This window comes from Parasteatoda tepidariorum, chromosome 6 (assembly GCF_982258835.1).
Source record: "Parasteatoda tepidariorum strain Cologne lab strain chromosome 6, Ptep-v5.0, whole genome shotgun sequence".
NCBI classification, from domain to species: Eukaryota; Metazoa; Arthropoda; class Arachnida; order Araneae; family Theridiidae; genus Parasteatoda; species Parasteatoda tepidariorum.
The window spans coordinates 81,917,225-81,938,573 of NC_141760.1; the positions used below are offsets into that span (position 1 = coordinate 81,917,225).

Consider the following 21,349-nt stretch of genomic DNA (forward strand, 5'->3'; position numbering starts at 1 on the left):
CTCCAGATTTTTATTTTATAAGCTCGCACTTGAGTTAATGTCAAAAGTAACAAAAAAAGGAAGAAAAAGAAAAGAGGAAATGTTACATTATATTAATTTTATCATTCATTATGAAATTTTTTAAAAAATATTACAAATCTTATTTCAAGAGTTCATGTCAGAATTCAAGAGTTCATATAAAAAATAAAGAAACTACACGTTACCTCATATAAATTTTAACATTCATATTAAAATCTTCAATAATCTGAAACTCTGAATTCAAGAGAGATAAAAACAATTTCCTATTTGAACTATTAAAATCTTATAAGTTTAGTTAACGAGTAAAATTACTTCTTATTAATTTCTTCTTAATATTTAACACATTCATACTACTTTTTAAGCACAGTTAAATATTTTTCAAATGCAAGTAATTGTTCATTTCGTTACCAATATTTTAATAAAATGTTGTTACATGAAATTATATATTTTATAAACAGAATGTCCTTTTCTTTTGTGGAAAATGTCAATTTTTAAGAGCAAAACATTGATAAATGAGAAGAAATCATAAGAGTTGGCGCGCAGAGCGAACAGGGTATGGAGCTTCCTGAAATAATCAAAACAGTGTAAACATCACAACAATGTCTATCATTATTTAATAATAAATGTAAACATATGGTATCAGCAATAAATAATACTATTTACCAAATATGTCAAATATACATGCAGCAATATTTGTTGAAGTTGATAGTTGGCAGAAAAAAATTGACATTTCTCATAAATCGATCTTCATTATTATAAATGTTTCTTTTTGTAAATGTTGCGTACACTAATTATGTATAAGAGCAGACGAAAATCATTAAATTTTAATGTATTTTATCCATTATCTTCTTGAATTTAAAATTGATTTCCTTGAATTTCTCTTTTAGTGCATTTTTGAGCTCGAGTTGATTAAAGCGTCATTAAAAATATCTGTTTTTTGTATACTCAACTCTAATCGAATGCTTTTACATTTTTACATATCAATTTTAATGAAGTCTTAATAAGTATTGAAAGTACTCAACTCTTTCAAATAATTATATCAGACCTAACATATTTTAATTATTATTTTAATGCTTGAAGGTAATCTTTCCTTTCTAATTTTAAAAGGAGGAATCATCTGAAATTGTATTTCATGAATATGAATCAGTAATGACATTGCATAAATTCTGTCATTATGGAAAAAATTAGTAAAAAACATTTTTTAAAGTTGATTTTGTATTATTTTTGTCAAAAGAACAATAAATTTATTACCATTATTTTTCTATTTTTGGCTTTCAGCTTTATTTTTCCATTATTCGTGGCTAACTTAACGTTTCATATTTCAAATCCCTTTTGTTTCTTTTCGTTCACATCTGGCAAGTCTTGAAAATAGTCGCCGCCTGTTTTTGAGCGCTTGAAGCATGGCGACAATTATTTCTAATTTGAACATTTTTAAAACAAAGTTTTTAATTAATACTTAATATCCCACACAAGTAAAAAAAAATTATTTTGTTATAATTAATGTAATTTCATGAGTAATGCGTTTATATATGTCTAGATTTATAATTAACCTTGAAAATTTTTAAACGTTCATTTTATTTACTTTAGTCAATTATATTTTTATCTTAAGATTTATTGTCCAGTTTGTCATTCTTTATTTTATTTTTTCATATTTATTTTATTTTTCCTATTAATTCAAATTATGCTTCTGAATACACATTTTAAGGAATTTTGTCAACTAAGATACTGATTTACAAGACATGCCTCATGTAATTTCATTTCTCGTAATTTCTTTAATGAATACATTTCAATGAATAATATGTGTCAACATATAGATTTATTATGACCTGTTAAACTTTAGAGCGTGCATTTTGAATCCATCTTTATATATCAGCAGTTAGTTCAATCTCTATTAGTCATATATTCTGCATATTTCAATATAAAAACATTGTTATAAATGATACGTTTTTAAACATAAGTTTAGCTTAATATTTTTCAATCATTTTGTCAATCAACATTAGAAATTAAAAAAAATTTCAACTAATAAATTACAAAAAAAAAATGCATTTAAACTCGCTGCTTTATTGCAAAATTAATTCTTTAATTAGTATGGAAGTAAAATAATTCCTATAGTTTATTAAGACTTATTGCTATGTAATAAAAAACTATGTAACAAAAAGGTGTTCTTACAATTCTATTTGCTGCCTGCAAAGTAATTATTAATAAATTCAAAATTCATAACCATTTTGCGGAGCAGGGGAGTTCGAATCCAGCCAGCCGAAGACTCTCCGTGTAATAAATGGTGACTGGTGCACGTTAAATCAGTCGGGTCACAAAATCCTCCATGTTCCCATAACGAATTAAACCTCTGGGGGTACAAAATTGGAGATTGATCGATCTCTGGTTCAGGTCAAAATTAGGATTTGTGGATGAATGAATGGATCCACTCTATAAATGAGTGTGACAGAATTCGAACTCTTGGACATAGATGGCGCCACCGAAAAACAAGAAAAATCACACCCCTTGTCTCAATGGCCTATGACAACAACAACAATAAAACATTATGCAAAAATTCTGGAAGGTAGGTACATTATTTACGTCGCACTAAAGCTGCACGATGGGCCATTGGCAATGGTCTGGGAAACATCCCCGACTATGATCCGAAGACATGCTATTACAACTTTGATCCTCTGCAGAGGGGATGGCTCCCCGCTTTGGTAGCCATACAACCTACGCGCGCAGTCGAGCACTTTACGTTAGTAAAAATTTAATGAGGACCAATACTATGCATCCTTGATCCCTACGCAGACTGATCAAAGTGGTCACCCACCAGCTTACTGGCCGCAGCCAGCGATGCTTGACTTTGGTGTTCTACTGGGAACCATGTCCTTATGCTCAGTCCACTGTGCGACTGAAAAAGTCCGAGTCGATAGTAAAAATACCTAAAAATGAAAAGATATTGAAACAAAAGCGTAATCAGCTTTGCTGCTGAAAAAATTTAAAAGGAAAACAAATTTATCTTGAAAACAATTAACGAAGTTCATAATACAGTTTTAGAAACGTTCCAAAAAAGGAATTCGCAAAATTCAGAAACGCAATGCAATGAATCAAAAAACTATTAAATTCTAAAATTCTAGATGATTCCAAGAACAAATATTCTCACAGTTGAATTTTTGGTGAACTATTTACTACATACGAATAAATAATTAATAATAAAAGAATTTTAAATTTTCTTCCAAACATTGCAAAAGTCCGGTGCGAGTTTGAAAATGTTTAAAAATTTCGATATTTAAAATCAAACGCATCATATACGTACGTACCAAGCTCATTACCATTAAAGAAATTAAAAAGCAAAGAATGCTTACGAATGCACATTGCTTTTAAAATTTACGTCAAATTTATGCCGATATAGTAACCAATATTAGATCATTTTGCATTTCTATAACCGTCCCAAAAAAAGGACAGTGAATACTGATGGAATAATGTTAAATTTAAATATTTAAAATTTCTGGACGTTTTTTTCGTTATATTAATATAGCAGGTTGTTCGATAACAGCCGCCCTAAATAAATAATTTTAAAATCCTTTTCAAGAAATGAATATCCACATTAAGAGTCTGAATTTATTTGAAGAATATAAGCTGAATATCTAACCTATTTGGTGTTACAACTGCATTTAGAAATGGTTCGTTTACGGACCATTTAGTTTACAAGTAGAGAAATCTGCATCTGACCTGAAACACTCCGCTCTTAATGCTATTTGGGTTAAGGCAGAAAAAAAACAAAAGAGCTGTTAAAATTCGTTACATTACAATTAAGGAAAGCAAACTAAAAATATCAAAACCAGTTTTGTTGCCGGATGAAACCAGGAAGTTTTAAATAATTGCCTTTAATCTCTACTTTTTTTCTCAATCAAACAGGTTTCGGTGCTTTCAGTCCAGATATAATCAGTTATTATTCGTTGTTTAAATAGCGGTTTTTCTTTACACGTTTAAACATCAATTGAAAAATCCTAGTGAGTTATACTTTTTGATTAGGGATTTTCGAAATGTATAAAACTTGTCAATCGAGTCAAAAGCACTTGCGATTTTTCGTTTGGTTTAAATTAAAATCTTAGCAATATTCAAAGTTAAATGAATTAGAACAGTCAGATTAATTTTTAAGTAGAAGTAGTAGTGAGTAAGTACAATCGCGCAATACTGAATTTCTTTGAGCTTAGCTCGTGAGACATCAGATATATTAATCAGATTTGCTCGTAAAAAAAGTATGATAAGGACTTTGGCAGCATTGTTTCGTCATAGGTAGTAAACAATTAATAAATTTAATGAATCCCTTAATTTTTTTTAAATATATACTAGTTTACAGGAGAGCTCCGTGTAAAAAATAATTTGAAATAATATAATAAAGAAATATTATTAGAAAGTACTAGTATATTATTCTAAGTAGGTTTAAATTTAAAGATTAGTAATTATGAAAGTTGATTAGTTGGAGTAGTAAATGTATGTTTTAAATAATAACTTTAGTGAGTGTTTATTCGTTTAATTCCCGGCTTTAAAATGGCAAATTTAATTCTTAAAATGTCACCATTAAATAAAATTAATAAGGATTTACTGGTTTGTTTCGCAAGACGTAGTAAGAAATTTATAACTTAAATGAAACTCATAAATATATATTCTCTCTAAAAGTTTTAGCGGAGTTCAAAATGCAAATTTACTGAAGTAATGCAATAATAAACTGTAAATTTTTTAAGAGTTTTGAATTTAAAATTTATAAAATCTTTGCGTTTAAAAATTCGCATCAATTTCGAAATTCTATGATGATTAAAATTAAATTTTTTCGATATTTTTTTGTAAGATTCATATTCCTGTAACACAAATAATACCACCTTCTATAAAAAAAATTCCGGATCAAATTACGGTATAAAGTACCAGCACTTCGGGTGCATCCGTGAAATTTTTACCGTAAAATATTATATCGTAATTTTAACGGCAATATTTATTTAATTACAGTAATTCAGTAATTTTGAGGTAATTATTACTAAATCAGATATCAGATCGGTATATCAGATATTCTGTTCTGTATCATGTTCCGGTAAAAATGAATTTTACGGTAAAAAATACCGGCACCCTCAGCGTTGCTACTTTTTGCCGTAATTTGATCCGTAATTTTTCAGCGTTTAAATCAAAAAATTGAGTGATTTATAATGTGCTTTTATACCGGATTTTTAAATTAGTTTTTATTGTAAGAAAAACTTTATTACTTGATGAAGAAAAATTTCAATGGCTAAATTCCCATTTTTTGTAGGCTTATTTTCGCTTTAAATCATTTTTGTTTCTTCCCATTTGCATCTGGCAATTCTTGAAAATGGGTGCTTATTTTTGGGCACTTCTAATTGCACTTGCGTATTTTGGAAAGCCAATGTAGTGGTTTAATCTAAGTAATAACTTTCCACTAGTTTCTTGAAATTGTTTATTTGAAATTTCTAAACAAAAATTTTAAACTTAGAAGGGTATCCGCATTAAAATATAAATAAAAAAATTGCAAATAAAATAAGAAATATTTATTACATTTAAAATTAAATATGGTTTTTAAGCGATATAAAAAATTTGTCTTCATGATTTTTCCAATTTCGTAGCATATTTTTTGTGGGCTTTGCAACAAAGACAATTATTAAAAACAAATTATCAGGAAAATAGGTTCTCAATTAAACCGTAACACCTTGTAGCAAAAAAAAAATATCAATAAATTAAAATTCTACAAAAAGAGTAATAAAAATTTTTAATTTTGAAAGCAAAATATATATATAATTTTTTAAACATAACTGATGTTTTTATATTGTAATAGTAAGCATAGGTTCTATAGTTTGAAATTGTTTTCATATTATTACGTAAAATCATATATTTCTTGATAACTGTTTTGATTATTTTGATGATTTTGACAGTTTTTTTCTTTTTTATTACTTGATTTTTAAAGGATACCATTTAATCCTATCGTAAATATAGACCCAATGAACCCATTCGAGAAATATGTTACATACCATTTGAACCCATTCGAGAGATTTATTTTTTACCCTTTAAGCCCATTCTAGAATTAATCTAGTTAACATTTTAAGACATTCAAAAATTACGACTAGTTACCAGTTGAATCCACTTCAGAAATAGAATAGGTAGAATGATCTAGTTACCATTTAAACACATCCGAAAAAAAAACTAATTATATCGTTTTACTAAAGACTAGTAAAGAAAATTCCAAAATCGTCTAGTTATTTTCGAATATTCATGATAAATTACTCGTGATAAATGGATGTAAATGTACTTAAGTCCTTCAAGTAAAGGATTAACCATAGACTCCTTCAACAATTGACAACAAAGCAGCTGCTATGGATGAAAAAAGAAAATATATTGTAAAAGAGAAGTTAATATATTCTCAAATTTCCTCGAAATCACAATGAACATAACTTTTGTAGCGCACGAATCCTTTACCGATACTTACTGTTTATTGCTATGGAACAAAATGGCCAAGGCAAAATTCCTCAGTGAAGAAATTTTCCCAAGTCAGTATTAGTATGATTGTATATATTTTATTTTTTTGTTGTTGTTATTTATGAATTTTTTAAAGGAAAAATGAAAAAGAAATCCCTTTTTTTCGTCAAAAAATGACTCTGATCGATGTATATATTTTTGCAAAATATGTACAATGCGCAAAAGAATAAACGAAACATTCTAAATAATTTTGATCTAATGCTGGCTTAACTTAGTTCTCAAATATGCCAATTTGTTGCAGACGATATTTTAAGTTACGAAATCATTCACAAAAACGTACTTCCTCTGAATAAACATTTCTTCATTTCCTTGATTGCTGACGAAATCGGTCGAAAAATATCTGAGCATTAAATTTTAAATACATTTTATCTTTTAAAATTCGATTTCTCAGAAACTATATGACCGATTTCGTTCAAATTGTATATTTTTTCATTATTAAAAGTACGTTCTTTGAAATTACGTAAAAATTTGTATGTCTTACAATTTGAAACTCTTACTACTATTATTATAAATATAATAATAAAAAATAGGAATATAGTTTGAATGGAATTACTTTGATTAAGCGAATTATTTAATTGTGTGCAAAAAATTTTCAATCTGCTAAAGAAGCTCTCGAAATAAAAAGAGAATTAGGCAAAAAGTGAAATTATCATGAAGGGGTGCAAACTTTCGACAGCACTTCTGACCATACTTTTGGGACTTCCCAATATCCCCTATATTTTGGATATCAGAAATCATAATTCGAGGGAAAAAAGTTATGTTTCTTCAGTGAAAGTATTCTTTTGTGTCTAATTTCGAAACTTATAATATTATATGTTGTTAGCATATTTGAGATAATCCCCCAGAATCATTACGGTTGAATCTTCGTACATGAAAATTTCATCATTAAATTAAAAGTTATTCATGGTGTTTCGTTTATTTTTTGCGCGATGTATATTACCATTTATAGGCTGAAACCCAACGCCGGTGAGTGTCCTGGCAATTTAAGAAAAAAAAACTGCTCTCTCTCTTTCTTTATTATATTTAACTCACTCAGGTTCAGCTTTTGCACTTAAATATTAATAAAAACAACAAAATATAACTACAATAAATTTTAAATAATAGTAATAAACAAATAATTATCATCTGATTCTACTTAAACGAAAAAGTGATCATTACAATATTGATAAATTTTAAACTCTTTCTTTTTTCATTTCATAATATTGTTGAATTTTTTTATTTGTTATTCAATCTGTAAATATTTAACAAATTTATTAAACGAGACCAAAGAACAATTATCTGAAGCAAGTTTAATACTATATATAATAAAAATTTAGTGTCATGTGTTTTCATATAACTCTTCAAATATTTTCATAAATAATTTCTTATTTCTATTATTATTAAATATTTTATAAGTTTTATGATTTTTTTATACAACAACGTGTGTTGTCGTGGAATATCTTGATCTGGTAAGTACTAAATTGATATGGTATTGTAGATAGTGTATTGAAATAGGAGTGAGGCATAGCTTTATTCACTTTGCATACTTTTAATACCCATGCGTCCAGTTAAAAATTCAACGACTGCAACTAATATAAGTCCATTAATTTTGTTTTTATTTTGCTTATTTATTTTTTTCGTTTATTAATTTATTTTGTTATTAATGAAAGTAAGAAATAAAAGCTTTATGAATCATACGTGCTTTTTATTACAAATATTACAGGTTACCAAAACTAAAAAGAAGTTATTTTCCATACATAGATGCAATAAAGCTGCCATATCTTAAAATTTCTCCTTTATCATACACATATTTCTATAGCCTTAACAGTTTTTTTTAATACTATTATAAAACAATTACCTGTACAAAAGATTGTTTTATTCTTTGATATATGTAAAAAATGTTTTCACTTATTTATACTTACTAATTGTGAGTTAGCATTATTTGTTTTAAGTTTATAATATTGAATTTCTATATTTTACGAAGAAAGATACTTTTAAAAAAATGTTTTGCATTATTCCATAACTCCTTTAAGGAAAATAATTCTCCTTTGTTTATAGAAATACCAAATAGTAATAAGAAGCAAATAAAATAAAATAAATAACTTATACATTTTAAATTCATATAATGTAGAATAGTGCAATGTACAATAACTTCATATAATGTACAATAACTCCCATGCACACTTGCAATGAATTGAAAGCAAGTATAAAATACATATCTTATTATCTTAATTATTATACAGAATTAATTTCCGTCAGCGAAAACACTTTCAATCAAAAATAGAACAAATAAAATAAATTGAAACAAATGCCTTGCTGAGTTTTCACGCTTTTTAATTCTTCGAACGGATTATCTTTTTGAAATACGAAATAGTCGAAACATCATCAGGCACATTTAATTTAAATATTTTTCTCGAATCAAATTTCACTGTAACTGTACCTAGATGTGAAGATATTTTCTTTTTATTTTGTGCTAAATATAGTATACACAAGGGAACAAGTTTGCTTTTCCAAATAAACCTTTTCTTGATATGCTCTTTAAAATTCGTTCTCGGAAATGTTATGAATATTTAATCTTTTTTAGTCTGCGTTCTATTTTCTAGTTTAATGTAAATCTCTGAATCCTATGCACAATGTTATTTGTTAACCCTTTAAAGCAGAATTTTTATTAAACATGTATTTCATGCTTTTTTTTTTGTTATTTTGTCGCAAGTTATGTCAAAATAAATGAAAGATATAATGAATTATTTATCATTTTAATAATTTTGAGTATGAAGTACAACATGAAACAGCGGTGTCTTTTTCTGTGTAAAAGATAAAATCTTCCTAACACAGCTCATTTCCAAACTATAATATTCCAAACTTGCATTTATTTGCAATTGTTTTGTTTAGTTTTGGGAGAAACCATTATTCAACATTTAAATTTCTGTATTTTACAAACTCAATTATTGTTAAATTTCTTTAATATGAATGAAAAAAAATTCAAACTACTTTTTTGTGTTTTGCATTTTAGTACAAATATTATTCCGATAACTAGATCCAGATTAATCCAGATTATTTCAGCAACTATTAGACTGTTTTTTTTTCATAATTAAAAAATACCAAAATATATTTTTGCTTGTAATTAGAGAGTCAGAAAAAAATATATAAAAGGGACACCACATTTGCGTCAAAGGGTTGATGTATGTCCTAATTATAACGAACTGCTATACTTTCTTACAGAGTCGAAACGCTTTATCTGTTTAACGTCACGTATTGAATAGAAAACATATCTCAAACTTATAATATTGAACTGAAATAAGTTTCAAAAAGTCGTCAATTTCTTTGTATCTGTTTGTTATTCTACTTTCAAAAATTATGACATATAAATAAGTCTATTTAAAAAGCAGTATAATTCCGATTCTTGTTTGAATGAATTTAAACAATTGATTAATAATTAGGTTAAACAATTTTGATGTTTTTAACACTAAATTTGATAAAACATCACAATGAAACACTGATTATTGCTCAATTTATAGCAGAGTTTGTTTCAATTTTTCGTTGCAAACACGGGGAAACAAATTTAATCGGTTTTGTGACAACGCAAGCATTAGTGTTTTACTTAAAATCGATAAAATATAATAATTCTTGATGTTCCAAGTTGTTGAACTTCACCTGTAAAACACTTGAAAGATATACTTTAGGAAAATTAAATAATATTGTCCGTTTTGAAAATGGAAGTGACTATAAGTATTAAATAAATTTAAACGTGTACATCTGTTTAATAATATAGCAAAAATAAATACCTAAATAAAACTCATTTCTTCAATAACCAATATAACAAATTAAATACCTATTTTAAATTTATAACTTCTAGAACCAATGTAATGAAAATAAATACCTAGTTTAAACTTGTATAGTTGTAACCTCTATAACCAATATGACAAAAATGAATACTTAGTTTAAACTTATAATTTCTATAAACAATATAACAAAAATAAATACCTAGCTTAAACTTATAACCTCTATAACCAATATAACAAAAATAAATTACTTATTTAGATGCATAACTTCTATAAGTATTCAGTTGGGTTATTATACAGTTTAATTTCATGTTAATTGTACTGAGGGGGAAAAAATTCGTTTAAATCGAGAAAAATTGGAAACATAGCTTTTAATTACATTCCTCGCGCTGTAGTGAAATATTCATGTATGTAAAAAGTTCTCTATTCTGTACGAATTTTTACTTGGAATAAAACATTTTTTTCGATCTACTTATCCCCAAATATTCTGACAACGCATGTCACTAAAGAAATATTATGAATAAAATATGGAAACATATGCTTTTTTCAAAAAATATATCTCTCAACGCAAATTTATTTATTTATATTTGAATATAAACTTGTGTTGAAAGGAAAAATGCTAAATAGAAACGAAATCGAAATTTAATTTATACTTACCCACAATAGATAGTTTTCATAGAATATCTAAAAGAGAAGAATAATCGAAATTTCGACTTTTTTTTCATAAAATTCTTTTAACACCAAATTTAATATGATATCGTTTATGCATGAAGAAAAATTTATTTTTATTTTGTGAGTTAAACTGATGCCTAACTTTCCACAAAACTCTTTCAGATTTATCTATTCTTAAATAATTCCGTAAATTTTAATGATTGTGAATTTATAAATTACTATTTAATTCATTTTAATTAAAAAAATCATAACTGTCTTTAATTTCAATCCCAAACAATGTGCATAAAAAAAAAATTCTTTCATTTAAACTGATAAAAATATCTTTAACGTCACGTTCGTTAAGTCGGTGCGTTGAAGTGAAAATGCATTCTATATAATAAGGATGGGAAATGGAAACCAAATTTTTCCACTACCTCGTTAAATCCCGTTTAACTGTAATCTCCGTTAGGAAACTTTTTTTTTTTTTCATCTCCTAAGCGGAGATGTTTCCGCAAAGGTTTGTCATTCGCATAAAAATAAAAATATTTATATGATGGATATTAAGACAGTTTAATTATGTTAAGGAAATAATAAAAGGGTGACACAGGAATTAACTATAGATTGAATTAAGAGCCCCAAAGGAATTTTTTCAATCACTTCGATTCTTAATTTAGTTGTGCGTACCTATTTAGAATAGATACGAAAGTTATTTATTTAATTTCAGAGAGTGATATTACTTTGACTATACAAGCTAAATTGGGAAATATATATCTTCAAGGAATTTTTACTCAAATTAATGTTGTGTCTTTACTGAAAGATAAAACATTTTATAAGCGTTTTATCGTTTAAAGTTTAAAGCAAATTTGACATGAGGCTTAGAATGAAATTTAAATCTCTGAAATTCTTAAAAAGCTTAAGATTTGTTTTATAAGTTATATGTATTTTACATGACTTGTATTATAAGTTACGGTTTAGAACAAGTAAACATATTTAAGAGTTTTTCCTACATATTTATAATGCATAAAATAGCAGAGCTGATTTTTAGCAATTCATGCATCGCATTTGAAACATTTAAAAAGTATGAATGCAAGTTTTTTTTAAATACTTATTTAAAGTAATAAGATGTATGATAATTGCACCATATCACTTACATAAATATTACCCGCATGACAAAAGTATTGTAAAAAGAACACTAAAAGAATGAAATTAGAGATACTAAGTAATAAAGTTACGAACTGAAGACGTTACGAACAAAATATGTCCGATCAAATTATCTATTGCAAAATCTCCACGACAGAACATTTCTTTACCCATAAAGAAAACTGAAAATGTTGCGAACAAAGTATGTCCCATCAAATTATCTATTGCAAAATCTCCACGACATAATATATATATATTCCCTAAATATAATTTCCTAAGGTACAAAAAATTTGAAACAAAATAAATTCTAAACAGTGAGAAGTTTCAAAAGTCGAGCTTTCCTCCAGTTTTCGAATTTTTCAGGTTGGTATAACATTTTTAAAATATCGGAATTCTAAATACCATGCACAAATGCCTGGCGCTAACTGCAGAAAAAACGGCGGAAAATAGCTTATATTGACGATTAAATATGCACAAATAAATAATATCAAAAATTGATTATTTAAATGCGCGATTAAAAACTCACGTATCATAATAGCATCGTAATTAAAGTAACAGAATTATCAAAATCAACTACAAAAGCATCGCTATAAATATCTGAACGAAACACATTACTTAAAATTGCGATCAAATCAGCCGAATAACAATAAGTAATTATTTAAATGCGCGATTTAAAATTTGCATATCGTAATGAAAACTGGAATTTTTAAAATCAGTTTATTTCAGTCAGTATATAATCAGTTATATTAATCAGTTAAAAAAGTTTATTTCTCGAAAAACACGTATTCAGAAGTAACCACGGGCCGCATAGCAACAGTCGGTAGACGGCAGGTTGCGCTCCCGTCCCGTAAACCATGCCGAAATCGTTACGAATACAATATGTCTGGTCACATGATCTTGTGCAAAATCTTCATGATCACATATTTTTTTGCCAGCAAACTAGACCGAAAAAGTTAAAAGCGGATCAGGTTCAGTTTTAGTCTGGAATGGAAAATAGCCGATGTTCAAAAGCTTTAGTACGTTTTGAACACAAATTCTTCGAAAATAACCTTCTATTTACTAGTAAACATTACACATATCTTTTCAAAAGGGAATACATTTAGATCATTTTCTGAACGAAGTTGCATCGGCAAGTATGGAAAATGGTAATTACTCAACGAAAATAACACACGGAACTTTTGCTGCTAGAAATAATCAATTCTGAATTAGTACAAAAGAACTTTTCATTCCATACAAATCACGACACTAAGTTTCATTTTATATTAAATGTTGAATTGGTAAAATTTTCGTTCAAAATTATTCCTTATATAACATTTTGATTTACTTAAACATCAAACAAGTATTTTTTAAAGTTCTATTTCTTTCCATTCTTAAACATTTCTCTCGGAACACAATGTACGTACAGTTACTATAGCAACGAATTAAATCAAAAATTAGGATTTGTTCGAATTTCAATAGTAAGGTTCGATAAATTTTTTTTCCTCCTTTTTATTGTAGTTGACATTTCCATGAATAGTGAGTATTTTAATGTGTCTTTCCGAAAAAAGTCGAATTTTCTTTTTTTTACTTTCTTTTCTTTTTTCTTAGGTTCGATTTAATATGTATCCTCTCATTGTTATTTCGATAAAAAAAAAGGAAATTTTTTGTGAAGTTTCGCTTCATTGTGAAGAACTAAGAGGAAAAAACGCGAAAGAAAAAGAATAAATTTAAATTCTGCTAGCTAGTCACATATTCTGTATCGTATGTAATAAAATTGAATTTCTATGTAATATTTAACGCGCTTTGATTTCTTGAACTATTCGTCTTTGATAAATTGCGCTTATTTATATGATTGAATTAATAAATATTACTCAGTATATATGAAATCAATAGAATATTGTCACTGTTTTATTGTTTTAGAATTTTGCCTGCAACCATTCCCTTATCAAAGCAAAGAAAAATGGTTGTTGTCTAATTTCATCTTGGACATCTTTAACTGTTAATCCTGAACTGTTCGGCACACTATTTCGCAGACATATTTAAATGCAGCTCAGACACATTCTGTGTAAATTCTTTTGATGACTGAATAGACATTGAACAGCCAATCGAGATCAATGTTAATATTTTCGGATTGGTACAATGGAGTTTGATGGAGATTGTAAGCTGCATCATACACCTGTATCGGATTCACAAGTTCATGCATGAAATATGATTTGAAAGTTAGGTTTACATGAATAGTGAATGAATAATTTATATTGCGTGGAAGACAGTCTACGATCTTGTGCAAGTGATTGTGTACGTGAACAATGGATCCTTTGAACTCTAAATGGTGATCAACACCCAGTTCTCGTATTTGCATGAAGGGTTCGGAGTCACCATTCGCTCTTCGGTAGGGTTCAATTCTCTCAACCACTTTGGTTCTTTTGTGAGGGACAGGCTTCATGCATGCATTTGCGAACGGAATCCTTTCGTTTTTCCGTTTGTGTGAAACGCTTAAGGTATTCCCGTCTGCGTTCTTTGGCTTTTTCAGCTTCGGTAAGTTTAGGCCTTGGCATCGTTTTTTTTTCTTGCTACAACTCTAACTTTTGGGACCGTCTCAATCTGTTTGGACCCTCTTTATTTGTGATATGCCCCTGCATTAGTGTTGAAAACGATTCAGTTTGAACTGAAGGTTAGAATTTCTGATTCTTAATTAAAACAATAAAAAAAAATATCGTCCAAATGATTAAATTCTCTTTTATTCACAACTCAAGAAGTATTTATGGGATCTCTCTGGTCCCATATCTCAAAAATAAACTCCCCAACTTATTGCATAACAAAATTGAAAGCGAAAAAAAGAATTCTAAAAAAATTATCAAACAGCCGCGGTCGCCTTTAGCGCATGCGCACTATTTACTATTACTCTTGATTATTGTAGTTGAAAAGTGAGGACGCCATGAAATCCAAACCAGGACCCATTTTGCCTATGGGTAAAAAAAAAAAAAAAAAATACCGATATAATTCGGAGGAAGGTAAAAATCGTTTAAAAAATTAGGTTTTGGTCAAATTAGGTTAAGTTTATTTCAAAATTATTCTTTGGCTAATTTGCAGCCATTTTTGATTTACTGAAAGAGACGACTGAAAAAAGTAATTGGGATCAACATAAAAAAAAATCCGTAGGTAACAATGCACTTTATTCTCGTACTCTTTGTACCCCCACCCCTCACATATTCAAGATAGACGCTGAAACTTGCTATGAGGTATGGGATAAACTTCAAATATCCATATATCGGCCCTAAACCACAAATTTTAAAACTATTTCAGGTTCTTCTCGAATTGTATCCGTATTTAAACCCGACTAGATTAAAAAATATCAGTCTTAAGATTTAGATAACGGTACAAAGATATAACGAAAATAATAATAAAAAAAACTTATCTATTTGTAAAAATAAGGTGAGATAAATAAAAGCTTATTTATAAATATTTACCTAGTTATAACACCACCTAAAATAAATAAGATAGATAGGATTTGTTGCTTCTTAATGTCTTAGCAACATATGACGTTTTATTTGACACATTTTAAAATGTCTGAGGGAATATTTGCAAGTTCATATATTATGATTTGAAACCATCTGTTTTGTAAAAGAGGATATAATTTAACATTTTTAAGCTTTGAAGCTTAGAAACTACCTTTACAGTGCGTATACAGGTTTAAAAAAAAGCCACGCTTTTATTGGTTGTGTCGTAAATTTATCGATATATAAAAACAAACAGATTTTGAAGAAAAAAAAGTGTTTGAAGGATGTCAAAAGTATTAGGAGGACTGGAAAGTAGCGTCGTTTCGGTGCGTTTGATATTTGTTGTCAAGATTTTATTTTTAATTAATAATCTATTCACCCTCGTTAGCCACAACCTTTCAATGCCGGATCGAAAATTAATTGGTTTTTAAGACTAGCGAATATTTAATGCGCAGAAACGACGTTTCTTTCCCGCCCCCCTAATATGTACTTGTAGAAGTTATAAGGAAAGAAAAAAACATAAGCAATGACTGAGGTTTTAAACTTGTTTCATAATAGAAGAAAACCTAAATAAGCGTAATATTCTTAATATTTAACTATACCATCCGTTTGAGGCGACCAGCTTATTCACCTTTCAAAATTATCTGGTTTAGCATATAAACCTTTGTGATAACCAAGCCTAATGCACTGCACAACTGAATTTTAATATTTTAATTCTTCAATCCATCTTCCAATCTTAACACCATTTATGGAATCACTTAAGATAAGTATATTTAAGTATGTCAGTTAAGTATATTTAAGTATAGATAGGATTTGTTGCTTCTTTAATGGCTTAGCAACATACAACGTTTTATTTGACACAGTTAAAATATGAGGTAATGTAGATTAATCAAACATTTTGATCTTTTAAACAATTTATATCACACCCATATCACAGTTATAATGTAAATTATTCACATAATTTCATAAAATAATATAATAAAATCTATAATATAAAATATAATAAATAGTATAGCAAATTTTTTTTTTGCCAAAATAAAGGTAATTTAAAAGCTGAAATCTATAATTTTCTAAGTAATCAAAACCAAGCAAGGATTTTCATTAAATTTACACCTAATCAAATCTTCAATCAGCGAAGAAAAGAAATTCAAATACCAAATCTTTTTCTTTTAAAATTCGAAAGCTACTTTAGCATCCTAACAGCCCACCAGAGAACAACAATCTTTGAAATATATATACTCGTTTAGTACTAACTGAAGTGGATGCAATCTTCAAGCATGACTGCGCGCACAAGCAGAAATAAACCATTCCAATTTAACATTCTAATAACGTTGGCGCAAGCATTTCCCACTCGGCGGTGTTACTTCATCAAAGAGAGTTGCAAGTTGCTTTCTGCCAACACTTTAAATTTGTGTTCTTAATGATACCGAAAGTAGCTTCTATTAAAACACTCTTCAACTGTTCCATTTTCTAAATTCGAAGCTCTTAGATGATGTGCTCACGTTCAAGTTTTGAGTAAATTCTCCTAAATTTATCATTAGAGAGTTTCGGTGATAGTTATCTGTGCTTTTGGGTAATGATTCGCAGAAGTGTTTTATAAATACCGGATTTGGTGATAATAATTTTAAAGCAAATGTGAATAAATATTGAATATAAATTTATTTGTTGATAGCATTTGACTAGAGCCTGTAAATGTGTGCAGCTTTATAGTGAAATGCTTGAACTGGTTTAAATTTAAATGCATGAAAATTAACAATAGATATTATTTTATTTGTTAAAATAGAAATAAATTTTTTTTAGATCCATTAAATAGTAGTTTTACTAAAATAATAAATTTAAATGAATTCAGTTTTTTTAAATTCTTTCATATATATTTTTAATGCAATGTAATTTCTGTTGCTGTTGCTCATCCCACGTAACAACAGCATCTTCAATCTTACTATCCCGAGAAATCCTTTTGACAGAAATTCTGAGGTTATCGCTGTTGTGTAAACAATAGTAATGTTATTTCTAATGGGGGAGGTTTAATTTACACCAAAGCAGAACGACTAATACCACTGCTCTATGCGAATGGACAATCCCTCATTACTACAGTATCCGCCAAAGCACGAGTCTGGTCTGCTGAGAGTTCTCGTGGTGGTTAGATTGTAGATCAAATCCATGAATCAATTAGTTTGCAGAGAATGAAGAATCGAATCAGGACTGAGAAATAGCAACTAATATAGAAATTCTAGCAATCAAAGCATTTTAAGATAGGGGCAGGAAATAGTAATGAGTCAAATTGCATTTCGGGCGAGGGAAAGGCTAAACTTAGAGATCCGACAATGGCCATATAGCACTAAAGATGACCAATGTGCAGTCTAGCAAGAGCAGTCTGTTCGCTCCTACTGCTTAAACCATTTAAAACAGGACGGGAACTTTCTCTACCAGTAACATATAACTTCTGTTAAAAGTAAATTATAATCATCACATCCAGTATATATATATTATCTTTTTAAATTAATGGGAAAAGTAATTATTATTTAAATCTCGAATCATTATATAGCAACAAAATGTCACGTATATAGCAACAAAACTCAATAGTTCATGATCGTTTAATAGCTGTCATATTTACAATTGATTTAATTATAAAAATATAATTATAAAATTATAACTAATAATATTATATCTAATTATTATAATTACACTCGGTAGGAAGTAAATCTGAAATATTTCCGGACCGTTAAGGGTTAATTTAAAGTTTAGGAAGTGACAATGTCAACAAACAATATTTCTAACAGCATTTTTGTATGCCATATAATCCCAATTTTACTTATAGAAATGGTTTTCAGGGAAAAAATACTTTACGTTTCATGAAAAATATATTTCGAGGTCATTTTCTAACACTTCATGTGTGATTTTATTTATAAATAACTATTATCGCGTTTACTGATATCCAGTGACTTTTAAATCTTAAATTTAAGAAGAGACTACAAAACTAACAATTGCCCCGAGTACAAATAACTACATTTGCAATGTAATTGAGATCGTACTGGTAACAAAACCATTCATTTATTTTAAAATATATCATTACGCCGTTTACTAAAAAGGAAAGAATATAAATTTAACTTGACCTTCAAAAATAACTATATAATCAATTAACAGCCGAAAGAGCTTAAATTTCACAAAACTTCGAAACCTTCAATTTCAAAAGTCTTCAAAAGAAAACAGGAAGAAAAATGTTCAGACGGGGAAAATAAAATTACAAATATCTTCATCCTCTTGAAACATGATATTCAAAATATATTGCAATTTAAAAAAAACTCTTAGTTTCGTCGTTTAATGAAAAGAAATGAAATAAATAAACGAAATTTGTTTTGACCTTCAAATAACAATTATCACGTCCATCGACACCCAGAGACCTTCAATTTGAAGTTCAGGGATAAGTAATGAAATTAGAATTAGTCGTAATATTCATGATTGCGGCAGGTGATAGTGGTCTCTACGTAAGCTGTAAGCTTAGTAGAGAGCAGAATAATGCGTGTACGAGTACAGCTAACAGTAATTCTTCTGTTCTCTTCGCACCTGTGAATTGTTTTATAGACAGGTGGGTTCTTTGTGTGAATTTGTAATGGACACAAAAAAAGAATATTTTTGTGACGACGTTTATTTAAAAATATGAAGAAAACCACAAAAATCAGCGTAGAATAAATTTTTACAAAGATCATCGAACTTTATGAGCTTAATTTTATCAACTGTCACGAATTTTCAGACGATAAATAAAATTGCATACAAACGATAACAGAGTTTGTAATCAATTTATGTTCTTTCCCACACTTTTTTTTAAATATTTGATTTGTTTATCGTCTTTGATTATATTTACCCAAATATTTTAAAGCATAATTTTAAATCCTGGTCTTTGGTTGAATTCAAATCGTGACCATATTTAATTTTTAAGATAAAATTTATTTAAGCAGTATTGTTCATGCTATTACTGATATTTAGTAAGTATAAAAAGTAATGAGATTTCAATTGACATGTGTGCATTGATTTCAATATCAAATTTACAAAGATTGCTAAGATTTATAAAATATACTAGGATGCATTCATTGCATTGTCAAATTTAAGCAATTAGCATATCACAAATATTATCTTGGAATTTTTCTTTAAAACTATATTTTTTTTTAATTTTGTAATGTATTATAAATATTTATTGCATCATTTTATTATCATTATGTTTGTGATCATAAATGAACAACATATTTGCTGATTTTCTTTAAATATATACGGAAATCAAGTTTAAAAATTCGAGCTCTCAATTTTCATTGGGACTTTCAATTACTTTGTTACATTAATCAGTTGTCATTTCCATCTTTTTGACAATGTAAATAAAATACACTGAGTGTACTAACTTTAATTACTTCTTTTGAAAGATAGTAGCATTAGTTAGTTTGTTTGTTTTTAAAAAATATATCGTTAAAATATTTGTTATTCTAAAAAAGATATCGTAATATCTTGAATCGCGAAACTCAAACTCTTCTTAAGAATATTTTTTTTAAAAAATACTCTCATTTTCTAAAGAATTTGCGATCAACAAATTAAATATATATTTCTGGAATCCTTGTTGAATTTAAAGTAAAAAATGGCATAATAAAAGCTGCAAATCAATATTTAAGCAGAGGTAAAAGAAAAAAATTACCTAAATCTGGCGGATCATTATTAAGGAAAACGAGATTGAAAACATCAAAACCTGTTTGATTGTCTATGGAAATTATGAGCCTATGATAAACAATTATTTCCATGACTTTTTTTTTCCTAACTTAAATATTAAATTGTGCATACTTTTTTTTTACTTCTGTTTTGAAGAGCGTTCTAAAATTATATATTAAAGGTAATCACATTGTGTTTTATTAAAAAATAACTAGTGACCTTTTTTGTGCAAAATAATATACGTTGCTGTTGTAAATCTTTTTCCTTTTCTTATGAATTTCAACATTTTGAATTCCCTTATTAAATGATTGATTGTTAACATGTATATTTTCCGCAAAAAATATTTTAAAATTGTTTATCAACTCTTACAAGGTTAGGAAATTATTAAAATCAGAATTGCTGATTTTTCCCCCAAAGCAATTTTATTTCATTCTAAATTATTCAAGTAGGAAAATTAAATTATTTTAAATTATGCTATTTTTTTTCAACAAACGTTACTGTTTTTCACTCTTGACTATTTTCTATTTCTGTTATTATTCTTGACTATTAGACTATTTTCATATTTCTTACACACTCGTGTAAACTACACAATGTTACACTCATGTAAACTACCACACACTGTTACACTCATGTTTACTACACTCATGTTAACTACTACTGTTTTTAAACTGTGCAGTTTTAAAAAATAGCATTCACAATTAATCAAAATGTTTATTGTAAACTTTTTCTATATTTCATTATTAGGGATTAACAAAGATGAGTTGAATCCAGTTTTGTAAAATATTAAAGAATAGTTTTACTACTGTATTAGTACAACACCTTTCCTAAAAAAGTTTCCTAAACGGTTGTTTTTAAGATATTTTTAAAAGAAACAATTAATAAAATTTGTAAAACAAGCAAAATGCTTTTAAAATGAATAATAAAAAGTTTATTTTCATGTTCAATATTTCCCCAGTGTTATTAGTCAGACATTGGTGACATTTTAGTTTTTTTTTCCATTTAAATAATAACTATATGCAAAGTTCTTAACTTCATTTTTATTGAATTGTAAATTTATTAAGTAAGGTTATTAAAGAACACTATAAATACAAAAAA

The 21,349-nt window shown here is 27.7% G+C and overlaps 1 protein-coding gene across 5 annotated transcripts in view; it reads left to right on the plus strand.

Moving 5' to 3' along the window:
- Nucleotides 1-21,349, plus strand: part of LOC107456068 (synaptotagmin-15) — a 186,344-nt gene that overhangs the window by 12,965 nt on the left and 152,030 nt on the right. Inside the window, exon 1 of one of the 5 annotated variants that reach the window (XM_087166101.1) lies at nucleotides 6,440-6,548. The exons of the other annotated variants lie outside the window; for them this stretch is intronic. Within the exon in view, the coding sequence (XP_087022227.1) occupies nucleotides 6,443-6,548 (106 nt within the window). The 5' untranslated portion in view covers nucleotides 6,440-6,442. Of the gene's footprint in view, nucleotides 1-6,439; nucleotides 6,549-21,349 lie in introns of those variants that run through there. 5 annotated transcript variants of the gene reach the window in all.